The sequence below is a fragment of the Nanorana parkeri genome, unplaced genomic scaffold (genome assembly GCF_000935625.1).
Source record: "Nanorana parkeri isolate BGI_ZX_2015 unplaced genomic scaffold, ASM93562v1 scaffold414, whole genome shotgun sequence".
Taxonomy (NCBI): Eukaryota; Metazoa; Chordata; class Amphibia; order Anura; family Dicroglossidae; genus Nanorana; species Nanorana parkeri.
The window spans coordinates 130205-148848 of NW_017306682.1; the positions used below are offsets into that span (position 1 = coordinate 130205).

Sequence of the window (18644 nt, forward strand, 5' to 3'; positions counted from 1 at the left end):
TATATATATAAAAATCTACACACACTTTTATTATTTTATCTGAAAAAACATTAAAAGACTGTATAGTCCCTTTAAGTATGATAAGACGGATGTCTTAGTGACGTATTACTCACTTCTGCAGATTATAGATAGGACATCGGCACAATAAATAAAGCAAATGTTCTCTGGAGATGCAAGCAGACCAGAGTAAATAGCAAGCACTTTCTATTACCATTGAAGCTATTGTGGAAGATTGACTGGCAGACGAATAATCTTATTGACAGATATTTTAATGTCATGGTTGTGGAGATGGCTTTTATTGAATGGACTGACAGACAGCAATGAAGCCTTTATAATGTATTGCTCATGATCATATAAAGAGAAATTATTGCTCCATCTTCAGAAGCATTGCATACAGGAAATACAGGTGTGATGGAGGTTGTACAGCATAGAAAATGCAAAAGATTGGTGCAGATGCCTTCTAAAAGCCTATTTTCTATCTGGACATGCACACACTGTATACAGTATAGCCTGGATGCACTTATTCAGTTTTTTATTTCTTAGATTTGCTCTTTAAAATGGGGGAGTAGGTTTCTGCAAATGGGCAGATGTGTTCTTTAGCAATTTAATATTTGAAAATGTACTAAAATGTCTTTTTGTATTTTTCTATTTTCCTTGCCCTCTGACCCTTCCTTACCTTCCTCCCATGCATTCCTTACTCTCCTTCCCTCTATGCTTTCTCACTGTTTCCCTTTTCCTTTCTCCCTTTTACCCTCCCATTTCTTCCTCACTTCTATCGTTCCATGACTCCTTCCCTCCTTATTCCTTCCCTTAATGGTTTACTTCCATATTTTCTTCCTTCCTTTCCTTCATTTCTCACTTCCTCCCTTATTACCCATCATGCTTCCATCGCTTTTTATTTTCCTCCCTCCCTCCTTAATTCCTTCACCATCTGCTTTCCCCCCATGCTCCCCTCCCTTCTAAATTTCTTCCTCTTTCCTTTCCTTCCATGCTTCCCTCCCTCTTTCCTTTCTTACCACATCCAATTCCATCCTTCTTCCTCTCTTTCTCCTTTCTGTCTATTTTACCTTCCTCTTTCCATTCTTTGTCCCTCCCATCTTACCCTCCCTTATCTTTCTTTCTTTTTTCTTTCTTTCTTTCTTACTTTCTTTCTTTTTTTTCATTATTTTCTTTCTTTTCTTTCCTCCCTCCATTTCCTCCATACTTTCTTCCCTTCTTTCTTTCCTTTTGTCCCGGCTTCCTTCCCTCTTTCTTATTCTTTCCACAGTGGTCTGCTCAAAATGCAGCGACTGGCAATGGGTCTTGCAATTCCCTGAAGGGTCCACCATCTCCGTAAAAGACGCCATCGGAAGGCACAGTTTCAAATAGAATACTCGAGACGGAGCAATGCGTGAGCGCTGGCTTTTCACGCTGTTTGCGTTGTTGTCACTCCAGAGAGGAAGAGTCGTCCGGATGCTACAAGATATAACTTGGGATTGTTCATGAAAGCTATTGCACAGGAAATTAAGGGTGTTACCCACAACAGTCCATCACATGTACTTTTTTCTAGCTGCTGTAAAAAAACACACTAAAGGGTTTTTTGAATCTTACAGCTTTTCTGCCTGTGCACTGGTTTTTATTAAGAGGTCCGTCCACTCCAAAGTGAAATTTTAATTGTGGATAATACTGGCCGGTTGAATGGCCTTCCAGCTTTTTCTATCTCTATGGAACTCTAGCAGTAAAATGTATGCACCTAAATTTTGACTCTGGCCACCGCCTGTGGCCAGTATGAGTTGTCTCACCCTGTCTGTGAAGTCTTTCACATCATACATTGGGGATACAGTTGGAACGAGACCTTGAAGCTTGAGTCTCTAAGAGATAGAAAAGATATTCAGCGCGCCACTATCCACCCATAACGTCATTATGATTTTTGGTGGACTGTCCCTTTAACATCCCGAGACATGTTATTCGTTATTTTGTTTCAATTCCTTCCAAGTTATTCCTTTTTTGTCTGATGATGACATCACTAGATTTGGAATGTTTTTCAATGGCATGCCGCTTAGATCCACATATATTTCCTGATCACATCATTCTGTATGGCCTGTGTTGGTTTGGTCTAATAACATTGGTTTCTGCTCCACTGCTGGTTACCTTACCTTCTTCACTTCCTTCTTTTCGTATGTTCTGTTCTATTTGATATTAAGTCCTCCTGATGTTATTCATGATTCTACATCCCCTTGACTGCGGACTGCAATGCCAGTAGAGGTGAACTTGCACAGTGCAGATATCCTGACAGCTAATCATCCCTGATCTGCGATTGGTCGGTCAGGGTTAGTTCAAAGACTCTAAGAGGTTTAATAACAGATGTGGACAAACACATAAATGTTTTAGCATAATAAAAAAAAAAATCCAGTCATTTAAGTGGACCTACATTATCTAAAACCTTGTAAAATGTAAGTCAAGGTAAAAAATAAATAAATTAATTAATAAATAAATTAATATATATACAGCACAGTACAGTACAAGCACAATTCTATGTGTTTCATCCCTTTAAGGTAGAAACTATGGGAATTTAAAAAAAAGTTAGCCTATGTAGGGCAGTGCAAAAATTAACTGCTCATTTTTCTCTAGCGGCTGGAATACAGACGATATGCTCACCTGATCCTCAGTTCTGCGGGCGATCAGTATTCACCTTTCTCCCCCTCCACTCTGGCTGTGATATGTCCTTTGGCATCCTCACGTCTTATGCAGGTGTATAGACCTTCTTTAGATGTGATGATGTCAGCGGAGCTTAGGCCACCAAATCCCAGGGAAGAAGAGGCTGCAAAGACCGGTCTAGTAGTCAGGCAGTATCAAGTATCAGGTGAGTACATCTTCTTAAACCCAGCCCCTAGATTAAAACTAGCAGTTAACCCTTGCAATGTGGGGGTAGTCCCACTGCAAAGGTTAATTTTGTTAATTCCCGGAGTACTTTAAAGATACTACAGACACAGGACAATACCTGTTGACCTGCCAGAAATGCACTCACAGAAATGCAGTTGTAAACTGTAAGATGTCAGCACACAGCATTTTTGTGGTGTCAGCCCAGCGCTGTGTATTTTGCTTAACTGCTTAACCACGCCGCTTCCCATATCTGTACAACATAAAGGCTAATTATCCTGTATTCCAGGAGCTAAGCTATATAGAGAACTAAATTAAAGTAGAGCTAAATAGACTCTTTGATATAACACAGGTTGGGTGCACAAGACACAGGACAGCCCTGAATTTCCAACAAGATCAACAGTTTATTTATTTATTTATTTATTTATCTATTTATTTTCCTTTATCAAACAGACATAACAAAATACCTGCAATAGTATAGTTACCAGATCGAAAGGTGCAACAAAGAGTTGTTCATTGTTACAGTTTACATTGACTTTAACAGAGTCTAAGCTCCGTAGTCTTTCTGCAGTTGGCTTATTATGTGTGACTCAGCGTGATAGAGAAGAGCGGAGGTGAACAATACCGGCGCACAGGGCAGCACACAGTAATTGTCTCATCAATGGCCTGTGAGTACATGTACATTCTGATAGCATAGATGGAGAATGGGATGTACTACAAAAGCGCTTATTCTTCAATGTCTACACTGCCTGTCATTTCCCAGATACAATCAACAAACCAATCAAGACATTTTTTTATATGATAATTATTTCTACCTAAAAAAAATACAAAAACACTAACATTTAAACTGGTCTTCAGGATCAGAGTACAGGAACCTGTAAATAGAAATATTTACAGATTAAAGTTCATAATTTTTTTTTGGTTTAAAGCTGAACTCTAGGTAGAGTAATGCAGGAGGGCAGGAGAGAAAGACAGTGAGGTGTGCTGCATGCAAATGTGTTGAAAGGAACACAGGAGGAGAAAGCAGAGAGAAGACTTCATCAGTCTGTTGCAGCTCACTGTCCAGTCATCAGGCTGGGGAGAGAACATCACAGTATGTCTTAAAGCGATAAATGCAGTGAAATTGCAAAAAATCGTCCATGCGATCCCTTGCATTCTGAGCACGGGACATTGCGGTAGATGTGCGGGCTGGTGGAAACAAGTCCATAGACAGAACCTAGATTCCAGAATCATTCCATCAGCCATTACCGATCACTTTTAAATTGCATTTATTTTTTAAAACCGCAAATGACAGCTCAGAGTTGACATCTTCAATGTCTACGTCCTGGTACAAAATCATAAGCCAGTATGTGGTTGGTTGCTTTGCTTTCTGCATTGTGCAAACTTGCCCCTAGGTTGGTAAATAACATCCAGGCAAGAACACTCTCAGTAATGTCACACAATATGGAAAGCTTGTCCAGATTCTACTGTGTTGTAAGTGATGCATGTTTCATCCTCATACGACATATGGAAGAAGATTTACTGTACCATTACAAATTTTCCTAAATTTTATATTAAGCGTCAGTCTGAGAAACACATATTGTATGTCCTGTGTTTCATTTCTATAGACCTAGTATGTACAATAATTTTGTTCTTAATAAAAGAAAATTATGTATTGTAAGCAATTGCTTCGTAAGTGTCATTTCACTGTCTTCGGCAATTTCACTTAAACTGGACCTTTACCCCCTTTCACTTAAAATCACATCAGCATGCAGCTCTGCATGCTGATATGAAATCATCTTCCATTCAATATTTAAACAAACATATTTTTATTTTACTTACAATTTCTTTTTTTCTACTTCCTTCTTCGCTTGGGCCCAAATGATGTAATCGTGCCCAAGTATTGCATCTTGGGAAGGTTACAGCAGCAGTGCATTGCTGGTAAATCTCATCTGTATCATCTCATGAGATCTCAGGGAAAGGCATTTTCTTCCCCCGAGTTGATGTGCATGGTCACATGTCCTGGTCACATGTGCCAGAGTTCCAGAAAGAAAAGGGAGATGGATTAATCTGCCCATAGTAAAAAATGGCCACTGTCAGAAAAATTGGGATAGATAAGAAAATCAAGGTATGCAAAGAATAAAAAGCCAGAAATTATCTAGAAGTATGTGTTTGTAGATTGTCATTACTAAACATTTGTAAAGGTGCCTTTGTTGTCAATTTGAAGATATGGGTAAAGTTCCTTTTTAAAAGGTACTGCAGTCAAACATAGATAGATTTATATATACCATGGAGGAAGGTCTGTGCATGTGATAAGTAACAGTCCTGGGTGCAATCCATCAGTAGTGAATATACACAAGTTGCATAAATGTTCACACCCTCTTATATTTAGGAATGTGGTTATGTTCAGAATGAACCAATCACATTCAAACGGATCTTAACTAGTAGTCAGTTCACCGTAGTGGGATTTTGTAACTAACTCATATATTTCATATTGATATTAATCAGCATGCACACTATTATTAATATTATTATAGTTATGTTACTGAGTGTTAGCTTTGTAGAGCAATTCATATATAACAGATAAAACCAGGATGAATCCTCTATTTTCATATTAGCAATGTATTGTAGAGAATAATGATTGATTAAACTCATATGATTTATATAATGCAAAACAACATAACAGGTTAAAATAAGCATGTAGAACATTTAACTTTGTAGGTTAAGGTAACTAGTGTTCATGTAGAACATTAAGACTTTGTAGATGGAGCTAACTAGAGTTCATGTAAATCATTAAAGTCTTATAGATTGAGGTAACAAGCATCCAAACACAGAAAGTCAAAAACATGTTTTTTGACCTTGGCTTGAGGAACAATAGATCCAATGTCAAGACAGTCTTCCCCTAACTTTGACATAAGGGAGTCCTACCAAGGGAAGAAGACCTATCTAATGTGGCATGATCAAATGTAAGTACAGGGTGGCATTTTTAGCTGATTTTTTGAGATAATTCAAGTTAACACATATGTTATATTGTTCAAATCCCTATAAAAAAAGGGCCTGCAAGCCCATATTATTTGAACGCACATGACTTGCTTCGTTTTCCCAGACGGTCAAATAAACCTGCTTCTTGAAGATCGGCCTGGTGTCAATCATCTGTTTTTTCTACTCTAACACACATGACGTCAATTAAAGTGACTTTGATTAAGTCAATATAAAGTTCAGCTGTTCTAGTAGGATTCTTCTGACATTTACTCAGTTGCCTCTTACAGCAAAAGCCACCGTCCACTAAGAGCTTACAAAGCATCAAAGGGATCTCATTGTTGGAAGGTATCAGTCAAGAGAAGGGTACAAAAACATTATCAAGCAATTAGATATACCATGGAACATAGTGAAGACGTTCATTAACAAGTGGAGAAAATGTGGCACAACATTGACATTACCAATAACTGGATGTTCCTCCAAAATCAATGAAAAAACAAGAAGAAAACTGGTCCAAGAGGCTGCCAAGAGGCCTTTATAAATATTAAAGGAGCTGCAGGAATTTCTGGCAAGTACTGGCTGTATACTATATGTGACAACAGTCTCCCACATTCTTTATATGTCTGGGCTGTGGGGTAGGGTGGCAAGACAGAAGCATCCAAGCAGTTTTGCAAAAACCTACAACAGGTATGACAAAAGCTTGTTAGGAAAATATGTTATGGTCTGATGAGACCATGACTGAACTTTTTGGCCATAATTCCAAAAAGTATGTTAGATGCAAAAACAACACTGCGCATCACCAAAAGAACACCATACCCACATTAGCGGTGGCAGCATTGTGCTTTGGGGCTGTTTTTCTGTATCTAGAACTGAGACTTTAGACAAGCTGAAGGAACTAATGAACAGGTGTAAATATCAGTCAATTTTGGGACAAAACCTTTAGGCATATGCTTAAAAGCTGAAGATGAGACTTCCGGTTCCGGCGCCTACCGAAGCAGCTGCACATGTAGAGAGCTCCGGCTCCACGGGACATAAAATCTGCCTAAAAAACCACATACCAGGTGAAAACCTACAAGGGAGACCTGCTCCTACGCAAGACGTACCTGGTGATACCATCCATGGACAAGTTTGTGGCCAGGAGCCAAACTCGCCCACGCACGGGGACCCGGGCAGACGAGAAGGCCGCATCCCACGGATCGCGCCCTATCTGAGCTGCCGATGCAGCAGCCACCCACCTCGATGGAGGAATCGGGACCGGAGGAGGTACGATCAAGCGACCCCGCTTCCATTGCTGAAGCAGTGGCGAGATTACTCAAGCCGACGATACAGGAGGCGGTGGACTTGGCGGTGCTCAAGGGCATACAATCGCTACGCCATGACATCATGGCACAAGCACAACGCATAGGCGAAATTTAGACTAGGGTGGCATTATTGGAAGACGAATTGTCGCAGGCCCATGCCCACATAAGAGAGGGTGACAAGAAGCAAGCAGCGATAATGGAGAAACTGGACGACCTTGAAAACAGATCCAGGAGAAACAATCTGAGAATTGTAGGCCTAAAGTTTAAAGTGATATCATGGAACGTAAAAGGTCTCAGGTCGCCCCAAAAGAGATCCAAAGTCCTACGCCACTTGGCGAAGTTGAAAGTTGATATTGCATTATTACAGGAGACACATCTCTGCAACTTGGATATGCCACGTCTACGGAAATACTGGGTGGGAGAGATGGTTGGCTCTCCAGCGGTGGGTAGGAAGGCGGGGACACTTATATTATTCAGGAAAACATTACCACTTCACATACTCCAGTCTTCCCATGACAAGGAAGGTCGTCAATGTAGAGTCTGTTTCAGAATATATGACACAGATTATGTCATATACAATATATATGCACCAAACACGCCTCCGCAGGCTTTCTTTAAGGAGCTTACTACTGATATTGCACAAGAGGGCTGCGATAATGTTATCATTGGGGGTGATATGAACTCTGTGGTTTCCAAACTAGAGGACAGAAGATCAGGAAAGAATGGGGGTGCTCTGAGGTCATCAACAGCAACTACAGGGTTGGCACAGCTCATAGACACGTTGTCCCTGAAAGATGTCTGGCGACTTCATAACCCGGAGGATAGGATAGGATAGGATATGCAATGTTCAATAGATCCAGCAGGATTATGTTAATGCGAAGTTGTTGGAAAACAGAAAAATTAAAGACTGTTGATGATGCCATGCAAAACATGTTGTAAACGTTCCTTGAATTTGTCAACACAATAAAATGTTTTTGAAAAAAAAAAAAAGCTGAAGATGAAAAGGCACTTCACCTTTCAGCATGACAACCCAAAGTATACCTCCAAATCAACAAAAGAATGGCTTCACCAGAAGAAGATCAATGTTTTGCAATGGCCCAGCCAGAGCCCATATCTGAATTCAATTGTAAATCTGTGGGGTGGCCTGAAGGGGGCTGAGCACAGGAGATGTCCTCACAATCTGTCAGATTTGGAACACTTTTGCAGGCAAGAGTGGGCAAAGATTCCCAAGGCAAGATGTGACATGCTGCTAGATTCCTACTCCAGAAGACTGAATACCATCATAAAATCAAAAGGTGCTTCAACAAAGTATTAGTTTAATGGTGTGCATATTTATGCAACCACATTATTCTAAGGGTGTTCTCCCCATTAAAGATTTCAGTTTGTTTTTAATTGAATTGCACAGATTATAGGTTACAATAAAGGTGTGGGGGGATCTGAAGTGATTTATCTTGGCCTGATGTTTTAACATCCCAAAAACCTGGCATTTTTACAGGGGTGTGTAGACTTTTTATAGCCTTCTTGCTAGTTTCAAACATATCAGAACAACAGCCATATTTGAAAATATCAGTATAGCAAACGCAATAATTAAGAGATAAGATAAAGGTTTTAATGCAGAATAACACATCTAGGAGTTAAATAGAACCTTTGTAATAAATATCTGTACATCAGACCAACAAGAGGGAGAACTGAGGAGGAAAGAGGGACAGAGGGATTTGGTTCCAAATGAGGGACAGTTGGGAGGAATGCATCAGTATAAAAAAAACAAAAAGAATCAGTTGTAGTCCCAGATATGTTCCTTTTAACACCCGTCAATGGCATTCACCAATATTAGCTTGTTTCATTGGGGATATAAGATGTTGAGCAAGCAGTAGCATTGCATGTTTCTTAAATGTTTCCTTTTGAGTGCCCAACTTCTCTGACCTGGGACCTCTATCAGCACAGGACTACAATGACTCATCTCTGAAGCTGTCTACACACTTTAAAGTGATATCAAAGTCAAAAAGGCTAAGCTATTAAAAACTGAATTAAATCTATTTTAATCAGCTATTAAAATCTGATTAAATCACTTAGAATGGATGCTGCTCCTTGATGTTTAAAAGGTTTAGTTTCCTGAAGAATAATCTGGTCCCCTGAGCACTGGCCCTTGTATCCTGCTTTCTCTTGCAGGGTCCTATGGAGCCACGCCACCCTTGTGTGTGCTGGTAGGCTGTGTGTGTCTTCACAAACAGACAGGCACAGCAAGGCATGTAACTACCCTCCTCCCCACTCTTCCTTCCTCCCTTCTCGAGGCTAGTAGATGGGCAGCTGCTGGAGACTGCTCTGTCCCCGGTGATCTTGTACTGGACAGAAAGTTCAGGGAAGCTGAGCTGAGAAAGTTGGAGCTGTTTGGAAACACAATGACTGTGTTTGGGCAAAAATAAAAAATAAATACTTTGCTGGCCAATGTATATTTGTTTAATCTGAATTCATTACTGAAAAAAAGTTTGAGAGTTTAATACTACTTTAAGAAATGTCTTGGACTAGAGAAGAATAATCGCTCGATTTCCACCATCCACACTAAAGAGCATTGATAGAGCAATCTTCCCTGCCGAGTATTGCACCCTCAGACATATGGACGCACTGTTGACATGAATGCAGACTGTCTCCGGTGTATACCAGTGAGCAGCCATTGACTTCTATGGAAGACTATATGCAGCACCTGTGTCTATCTGGTGGTGGGAATACGCCAGAATGTATTCTGTAAGGTTAAAGGCGGTTGTGTGCATAATATTAGGAATGCACCGATACTAGTATTAGTATCGGTGCCGATACTGAGTATTTGGGCAAGTACTCATACAAATGCTCCGATGCCGAGAACTTCCCAGCCAATCAGGATGGAGCTAGCCAAACAGCATGGAGCCGGCTTCCCAGACAATATGGAAGCCGGGCAGTGGGTAATAACCTCCCGGCTTCCTGATTAGCCGCAAAGCCGGCCCTATGCTGATTGGATGGGAAGCCAGCTTCCATGCTAATCAGCATCGTTCCGGCCAAAAAGCATGGAGCCGGCTTCACAGGCAATCAAGAAGCTGGGCGGAGGGTAATGACATACCTTCTAGCTTCCTGATTGCCCGGGAAGCTGGTGTCATGCTAGCGGAAGTGCCGGACTCGGTATCGGCGAGTACCAAAATGTAACTATCTATACTCATACTCGATGCCGAAAAAACAGTATTCATGCATCGCTAATAAAGATTATATGAGATTTTAGTGATCGGGTTTATAAATACTTTCATTAAACATAAATTTGGTTGACATCTGTTATAGCTCTTTGCATTAAGTTTGCAAATGAATTTAGACAACATTTCTTAGCAGCGTTCCAAATATAGAACTGTATTTATTTTGTTTTTTGATGGCATTGTGCTTCTCATTTATCATGTGACACAGTGTAACAAGCATGACATAGTATCCAATGACTATAGAAAATGATATATATGACAGCCTGAAAATCTGCAAATTATCCAGAACTGAGGCCAGTCTATCCATGATCTTATTCATTAGGAGCTATTTATAGACCTGCTGTATCAGTTAGTTGGCAAGTACTGGATGTTTTACAGAGAATATGTTCCATACCACAGGCCATATACACTGGCATCAACATACAACATTATCGTCATCAATGTCATCTCTGTAAATCATTCTACCGAGACTTGTTACATGCCATCTGTGTATCATTCTATTGACACAGTTGGAGAAATAATATTTGTCTCTCATCAAAATGGAATAGGAAACCTCGAAATACATGTAGGGAACATGTCTTACCTGCTCAGGGCTTCAGTTTTTATCCATGCATAGCTGTAGTTTACCAGTTCACCCAACTACTTTTTGTTAGCAAGTCACAGATCTGGGAACCCCTTTTGCTTGCTTGTTCGTGCAGGAAAGGTATTCCTGAACACACCCACTACAGCTTCCTTGATGCCTCTCACATACAGATGATGTATCAGAAAGTCTGTGCTAAGACGTTTCTCACAACCACCAACCATACTTATTTTAATGTAAGTTACATTTAATTTAATGGTTGATACATCACACAAAGAGAAAGTTCAAAAACTGTAAAATCAGCACATGACGATCTTCCAAAGAAATTCAAACTTTATTACACTTGCATCTATACACAGAACAACCTTGTTTCTGCCTTACTCGGCCTTAGTCATAGCTATGACTAAGGCCGAGTAAGGCAGAAACGTGTTAGCAGTTGTTCTTTGTATAGATGCAAGTGGAATAAAGCTTGAATTTCGTTTGAAGATCGTTGTGTGCTGATTCTATGGTTTTGGAGCCTATCGCACCAGAAGAGAGTCATCCGTGCACCAAATGTGGATCACAAGGATGCACGATAGAGGTGAGCTGTTTCTACAAAGAGAAAGTTGACGTTTTTGAGCAGAGATTTATGAGGGAAACTGACCTGCACACGTTAGGAACTGTTTGAAATATGGCTGAAAAAAATAATATAACTTAAAAAAAGGAAACTCCTTACCATCCTGTCTTGAATTGTATTGTGATTGTAATGTCTTCCTTATAGTGTAAAGCGCTGTGCAAACTGTTGGTGCTATATAAATCCTGAATAATAATAATACTGCATATTCACATCAGTCCCTGCCCTCATGGAGCTTACATGCTAAGGTCCCTTTCTCACATGCATACATACATGGCCAATTTAGACAGGAGCCGATTAACTTTCCAGCATGTCTTTGGGGTGTGGGAGGAAACCAGAGTACCAAGAAGAAACCCACATAAGCACAGGGAGATCATGCAAACTCATTGCAGATGGTGTCCTGAGAGACTGGGATGCAAACCAGAACCCCCTGGTAATGCAAGGCAGAAGCGCTAACACCTACATCACCGTGCTGCACACAGTTTAATTATAATTAATACTTTCAGTTTAAATCAGATAAATACCTCCCTGGTGTATCAAAACAAGAGGTGTGCAAATCTTACAGGGCATCTTCAGAAAGCATTCATATCCTAAGTAGGCAAGTCATTCCCCTGCCAAAAGGTTGTAGAGAAGGATTATTGCTCCCTGTTTGGAAGCAGCGGTCTCTCTGCAGAGGTCCAATATACTCCCTGATGAGTCATACCTATAGCTCAGCAACCAGCAAAGTGCATGCCCCCTGTTGGCTGGAGAGCTCTAGCTCTAACTCAGCAGGGGGCATATCAAACATCTTTAGAAAGACCACTGCTTCCACTCAGAGAGAAAGGGTCCGTCTCTGCATGCTGGTAGGGTACAGGCTTTTCTACTCAGGCTGTGGCAGCTTCCTAAAGAAAACTGTAAAACATTAAAAAAACCTTTTCTTATGATGCATCTAGCATATACTGATTTAGACTGAAAGGGCAATTGGGCTTTATGTGATTGATTTCCTTCCTAGAATACACAAGTAGCTAGGGATGTTCAGATACCAAGCAACGTACAAGTACAAGTACAGATACTTTTGCAGCTCCAAGACTAGACTAGAGGAAAAAAATAAAAGTTAGGAGGCAGCTGTCATTTTTAAGGAGCACACGGAGCTCCTGGGATTTGTGCATTCCTGTTTTAATGTATGATTTTTTAAAATAAATATATATAAGGGATGCACCGATACGATTTTTGCAAGTACAAGTACTGATACTTGCCCAAGTCCTCACAGATACAAGTACTGATACATTTTTGTTTATTGTCATGTGACAGTTTTTCTAAAACAATACAGACAAATGATTTCAGGACAGTGGTGGAGCTCCAGAGCCAGGTCCCAGCTGCAACCGCGGCAACCCTGGTAGTTCTCATGAAAATGCTGAGTATCGGCACTGGTATCTGAACATCCCTACAAGCTACCATATACATTGACAGACCAAATGTTTTACTATAATTATCCCACTTACAATGAATGGAAGATGATAAATCACAAATCCACCAAATCTAACATCACTGTAAATAAGTCCAGTTCTTGAATCTCATGCAGAAGATAAACTCAGCTGAGGCTGCTCTAAACACAATCCTTATATCCAGATAAATAACTAAGCATTAAAGGTAAACCTTATGTTAGCCCATATACTGAAAGTCATCAATTACTTGTGGCATGTAACAGTCCGTTTCAGGTCAAGAAAACCTCTATATTGAGCACTGGCCTTAGAGGACTTTAATTACTGTATGAGATTCATGAACTGGACTTAATGAGAATGCTGTTCACTGCATCTGCGTAGAAATTGTCTCTGCAAATATTTGTTAGAGTCTGCTTTATTTTTTGACTTATTATAAATGGATATTATCATAGACCAATACACAGTTTATACTTTTTTCATTCTTCTTTACTGTGAGCTCCAAACCGACCTAGGCTGAAAGCATTTCTAAAACAAAAGAAAAAATTTTATATACTAAAGCTTACCAATTCTTGGATGTTGCGGATGCATTCGTTTTCTTTTTTTTGTGCTTTTTTTTCCCCTTTTATTTTCACTTGTTTTCCTTTATTTTTTTGTGCTACTAAGCTGTGTCTTTGTAATATCTCTAAGCAAAACAAATGGCAAACGCACTCATCAATTTGTTACCAGCTTTACAGCAAGGCGCACATGGAAGGGCCTAATACAGTACAAACAGCAAAAAGTTTTCCCAGCACACTCGCCAGCCAACATGCAAAAAAACTTGTCTCACCGCTAAGGTTAAAAACAGAGGTTTAGTTACACGTTTTCTGCAGAAAATGTGAAAGCCGCACAGCCGCGCCAAGGCACCTCTATATAGTGCGGTCCTAACTCTAAACAATGAGAGTCTCCTTAGCGGTGAGGCAAGTTTTTTTGCATGCTGGGTAGTGAGTGTGCTGGGAAACTTTTTGCTGTTTGTACTGTATTAAGCCCTTCCATGTGCACCTTGCTGTAAAGCTGGTAACAAATTGATGAGTGCGTTTGCCATTTGTTTTGCTTGACTGATTTGGTGCAGTGACGCATGGGGGGCCTCAGCTGCCGTTGTGATGTGCGGGTTCCCTTGTGCGTCCCTGTGCCTTTAAGGGAGGTTGGGCTTCCTCCTGACAATTTGATCTTTTGCCACATGTGCTCCAAGATGGAGACTCTTATAGTTTAAAGTTAGGACCGCACTATATAGAGGTGCCTTGGTGCGGCTTTCACATTTTCTGCAGAAGACATGTATCTAAACCTCTGTTTTTAACCTTAGCGGTGAGACAATTTTTTTTTGCATGCTGGCGGGTGAGTGTACTGGGAAACTTTTTGCTGTTGTTTTGTAATATGCCCTTCGCTCACCGTACCGTTATACCCCAGAATCCAACGGGTGCTGTAACACCTGGTGTATGGCCCCACAGTATACAATCTGGAAGATATGTTGTCTGCACACCATGCTGCTTCAGAATGTCATCTTTCTTGGTATTCCTTTAGCATGACATGTGAGGCTCTGAAACTTTGCATTCACATGTCATGCTAATGGACTAGTAAGCTGTTTGTCTCTGCAAACATACAGGCACAAGGCAAGCCAGTCCCCAGCTCTCTGCTTTCCAGCTCCTGGAGAGTGTTCTGACCCTTATGACCTTGCACCAGACAGGAAGTTCAGGGAAGATGAACTGAGCTGTTTGGAAAAATGGTGACTGCAAGTGCTTGGGTAAAAATGTAAAGAAATACTTTGATGGGCAATGTGTATTTGTTTGATCTGGATTCATTATTGAAAAAAAAAGTTTGGAAGTTTAATACTACTTTAACTGGAGAGGGCTGATAACCCTGCTTGGGATTTCAGTGCAACAGAGTCAGAGCACAAGACGTTAGGAGCTTTCTAGATTCTGGCAGGATCAACAGTTCATATTTTATTTTTATTGCAACTAGTGAGCAGATATAGCAAAACGCTTCCAGCATTATATCTGCAAAAAATAAGTCAAGGCAACTGGACTTGCTGTATTTTTCTTGAAGACGTTTCACTGGTCATCCAACCACCTTTCTCAATTCATGAACTGAGAAAGCTGGTTAGATGACTAGTGAAATGTCTTCAAGAAAAATACAGCAAGTCCAGTTGCCTTGATGAGTGCTTTGTTAGGGTTTACATTGACGTTAAGCCAGTGTCTAAGGTATGAATGGAATGAATCGAAAATCTGCGGCCACCATATAAACCTTCCAGAAAGCCATTTTCTATATTTTTTTTGCCTGCACTGCCTTTTAAACGTGTGGTTTGCACAGCAGCATGTTGTGACTACGTGATGGTAGAATTATGAGTCCTTTTCACAGGCTGAAGACAGAGACAGGCTGGGAGTATGAAGAATGAGACAGAATTGTCATGTGACTGTGAATAATACATGAGGATATGCACTTAGCAAAGATATACACTAACATGACCCTTACATGGCTTTGCCTGCTAATCCATCAGGGCTGCAGCTTGGCTTAAAGAGCACGCTGTTTACATAGAAGACAGATCTATGGAGCCAGGAAATAAAGAAGAGGCGCTGCATGATTATCACTCATTTTATTTATTTTCATTGTTTCTATTAGTATTGCTATTATTTATTTATACAGCAGCAAAATCTTCCACCGCATTGTACAAAAGGCCATAAAGAGTCTGTAACAATAACATTTACAATGTATACACGTAAAGGAAGAGTCAGAACCTTGCTCAAGGAATATTACAATCTAAAAAAAGAAGACAGACCCCGAGTTCTAAAACTGACAAAGGGGCTACAAGACTTGGGGGAGGAAAAGAAAGAGTTAAATCTTAAAAATGCATTCAGGTACAGATCCAGCGGTGTCTGCATGCGAGTGCACGCGTCCATAGACTTACCTTGCGTCTTTGCTCGTCTCCCAGATGAGAATCGGAACTGCGCATGCGCCCGCCCCAAGATCCTTTGCGGTCGTACGAGCAGTTCCTGATTCTCGGCGCGGGAGCGAGCAGCGATAAAGAGGTAAATTTAAAATGATTTCAAGCTGTTTTTTGGTTTTTTTTACACTTCATGCCTATATCTGCTGCTTGCTAGCAGTAGATATAAGCAAAAAAAAACGGAGGGTTTAGAACCCCTTTAATTATTAATAAAAATGTATCTTATTTGTGTATCACTCGGAGTCGGCTATAGATTCTCAAATCATCTCTGAATTGGTGCTGACACTGTACTTCCTTCTGGAGGGGGGCTACTTCAGTTCCCCATGGTCCCTGTGTGTGTTGTAAAGTATTCACCGCTCCAAGTTCGCTCCTGTGATGGACTACAGCTCCTGTGATGGACTACAGTGTTTAATTTACTAGTTTATATTGAGATTGCAGTCCATCACGGGAGTGAGCTTGGAGCGGTTGCTACTTTACAAGACACACAGGGACCATGAGGAACAAAAGTATCCCCCCTCCAGAAGGAAGGACAGTGTCAGCAATAATTCAGAGATGATGTGAGCATCTACAGCCGAGTGATACACAAATAAGATACATTTTTATTAACAGTTAGGTTACATCAATGTATTTTTAAGATTAAATTCCTGAGTTTAGTGTCACTTTAAAATGTAACAGCATGCCTCCCTACTGTCACTCATTTGGGACTAAATCCCTCTGTCCCTCTTTCCTCCTCTATTGTCCCTCTTGTTGGTCTGAAGTACAGATATTTATGAAAAGGTTCTATTTCACCACCAAATGTGTTATTCTGTACTAAAGTCTTCATTTTATCTTTTAATTATCTTGTTTGCTATGTCAAAAAGCCAAAATAAAAAAAGGAAAACTAATGGTGGAAAAAAAATTATTTGGGGTTTAACCAATCATTTTTTGCATATAAATTCTTAATGGTCACATAACTGGGGGCATGGCACGGGTGTGTCCATTGCCTAAATACATTGTGCCAGAAGGTGTCCCTCTTTCCCATCTTAACGTTTGGAGTTATGGAAAAGTATAGGTGCTAGAGGCTTGACAGTCAAGTGGTTGGGAGGAGCCCAGTGGTGGGAACTGATAATGGTGGGTATAATCTGGCCCAGGGGAATTAAAAGAAATGAGGGAAGGCAGATAGCACAACTTTCTCCTCTCATCCAGACTTATGGAATTATCTTTTTACCAATGAATTAATATGCCGGGTAAATCAAATATTTGCCCCACAGATCTAGTAATGGACTTTAGACTCCAGTGGAATATATTTCAACTCATCTCTGTGGAACAATACAGTTATAATTGAGTACAACCCTATGCCCCTTGTATGAAATACAGAGTTTAAAGGAGAACACTAGCCAAAAATAACAAGATAAAAGATGAAATAACAAAGCCAAAGCCAACTTTACTGCAAAAGTCACATTCAACCTAGACTTCTAGAGGTTCCCTCCACAGTACTTTTTGCTGCCACTAGATGTCCTCAGTCTGATGGCCAGTCAACCCACAAGCCCAAGTTTTCCTGGACCTGCCCCCAGCCTGTGACTAGACAACGAAAGATGAAGCAGAAGGTTCACCTCTCTGTCACTCTATGTTTTTCTCCTATCAGCATGCTTTTGTCAGCAGTTGAACTGATTGGCTCATTTTGTTGTTTGTTTGTTCTTACATCCCAACCCTGCTATACACGGACTGCAAGAAGCTCATACCAGGTCAGATTCAGGCACTTGCACTGCTTGCATGAAAAAAATTAATGATGTATTAATAATTACAGCCTGTATTAATGTATGTCCTAGAGCTCAGCTTTAACTTTCAATTTTCACTGGAGTGTAGAGAATATATAATAATGGTGTTATGCATTAAATTACAGAGCTGATTTTTCAGGTTTACAGTGTTCCTAAGTGTCTGCTACATCTATATACTGTACCTGTTTTTCAGTTCTGCATTCCTGGACTAGGTAGTAATGAGTAAATAATGAATGAATATAATTCTGCTTATAGAAGTGCAGCGAGTGACCATTAATCATTGTACCGGTTAACTCACCTAGTGTAAAACACCAATTTGTCAATTTCATGAACAGATTTATAGAGCTATTCCTAACTAATGAGAGTGGCAGAGGGAATTCAGGGTTTTGAGGAAGATAATTATGGGAGAAATAATAATAATTTATATGACTATAAAATATAATCATATAATATATACTGTATGATTATCATATATCATATGATTATAGCTGCTGAAAGTGAACTTGTAACCAGGTTTTGGACATTTAGTATTTACATATTGTTAACAAGCTGACATTTAACTTCAAAACAAGCCCTCACTAACCTCTGTAGCTGTAGGCACTGTGGAGTAAGTCACCCTCAAAGTTCACAAGGTAAAATCTGAAGATGTCCAAATCAGGTGTCTCACCTCAGCATGCTCCCCCCTCCAAGAGTTGTGTGTTTACATTAGAGGTTAGAAGGCTAGCTGCTGAATGACTGCTGGCAAAGGGCAGAAGGTGAATTGAGCTGCTGAGAGAACAACTTGAAAGGGGTCCTTCAGATCTTTTACTAGTTCACTCTGGCAGCCAAAGTACAAGCTTCCTTCTCCTGGGTGGGAGGCATTGGAGTGATGGGGCACATGGGGATTATGGGAAGAGATTCCCAGCTTCCAAGATGTAAATGACCAAATATCAAACTTCATTGTCCAACAATCCTGTGTCCTCCTTG

The 18644-nt window shown here is 40.3% G+C and overlaps 1 protein-coding gene across 2 annotated transcripts in view; it reads left to right on the plus strand.

The window, feature by feature from the left end:
• Positions 1-1557, plus strand: part of SYT9 (synaptotagmin 9) — a 107727-nt gene extending 106170 nt beyond the window's left edge. For both annotated transcript variants that reach the window (XM_018559724.1, XM_018559725.1), the window contains one exon: positions 1268-1557. In XM_018559724.1, the coding sequence (XP_018415226.1) occupies positions 1268-1336 (69 nt within the window). In that variant the 3' untranslated portion in view covers positions 1337-1557. The remainder of the gene's footprint in view (positions 1-1267) is intronic.
• The last annotated feature ends 17087 nt before the right edge of the window (positions 1558-18644 follow it).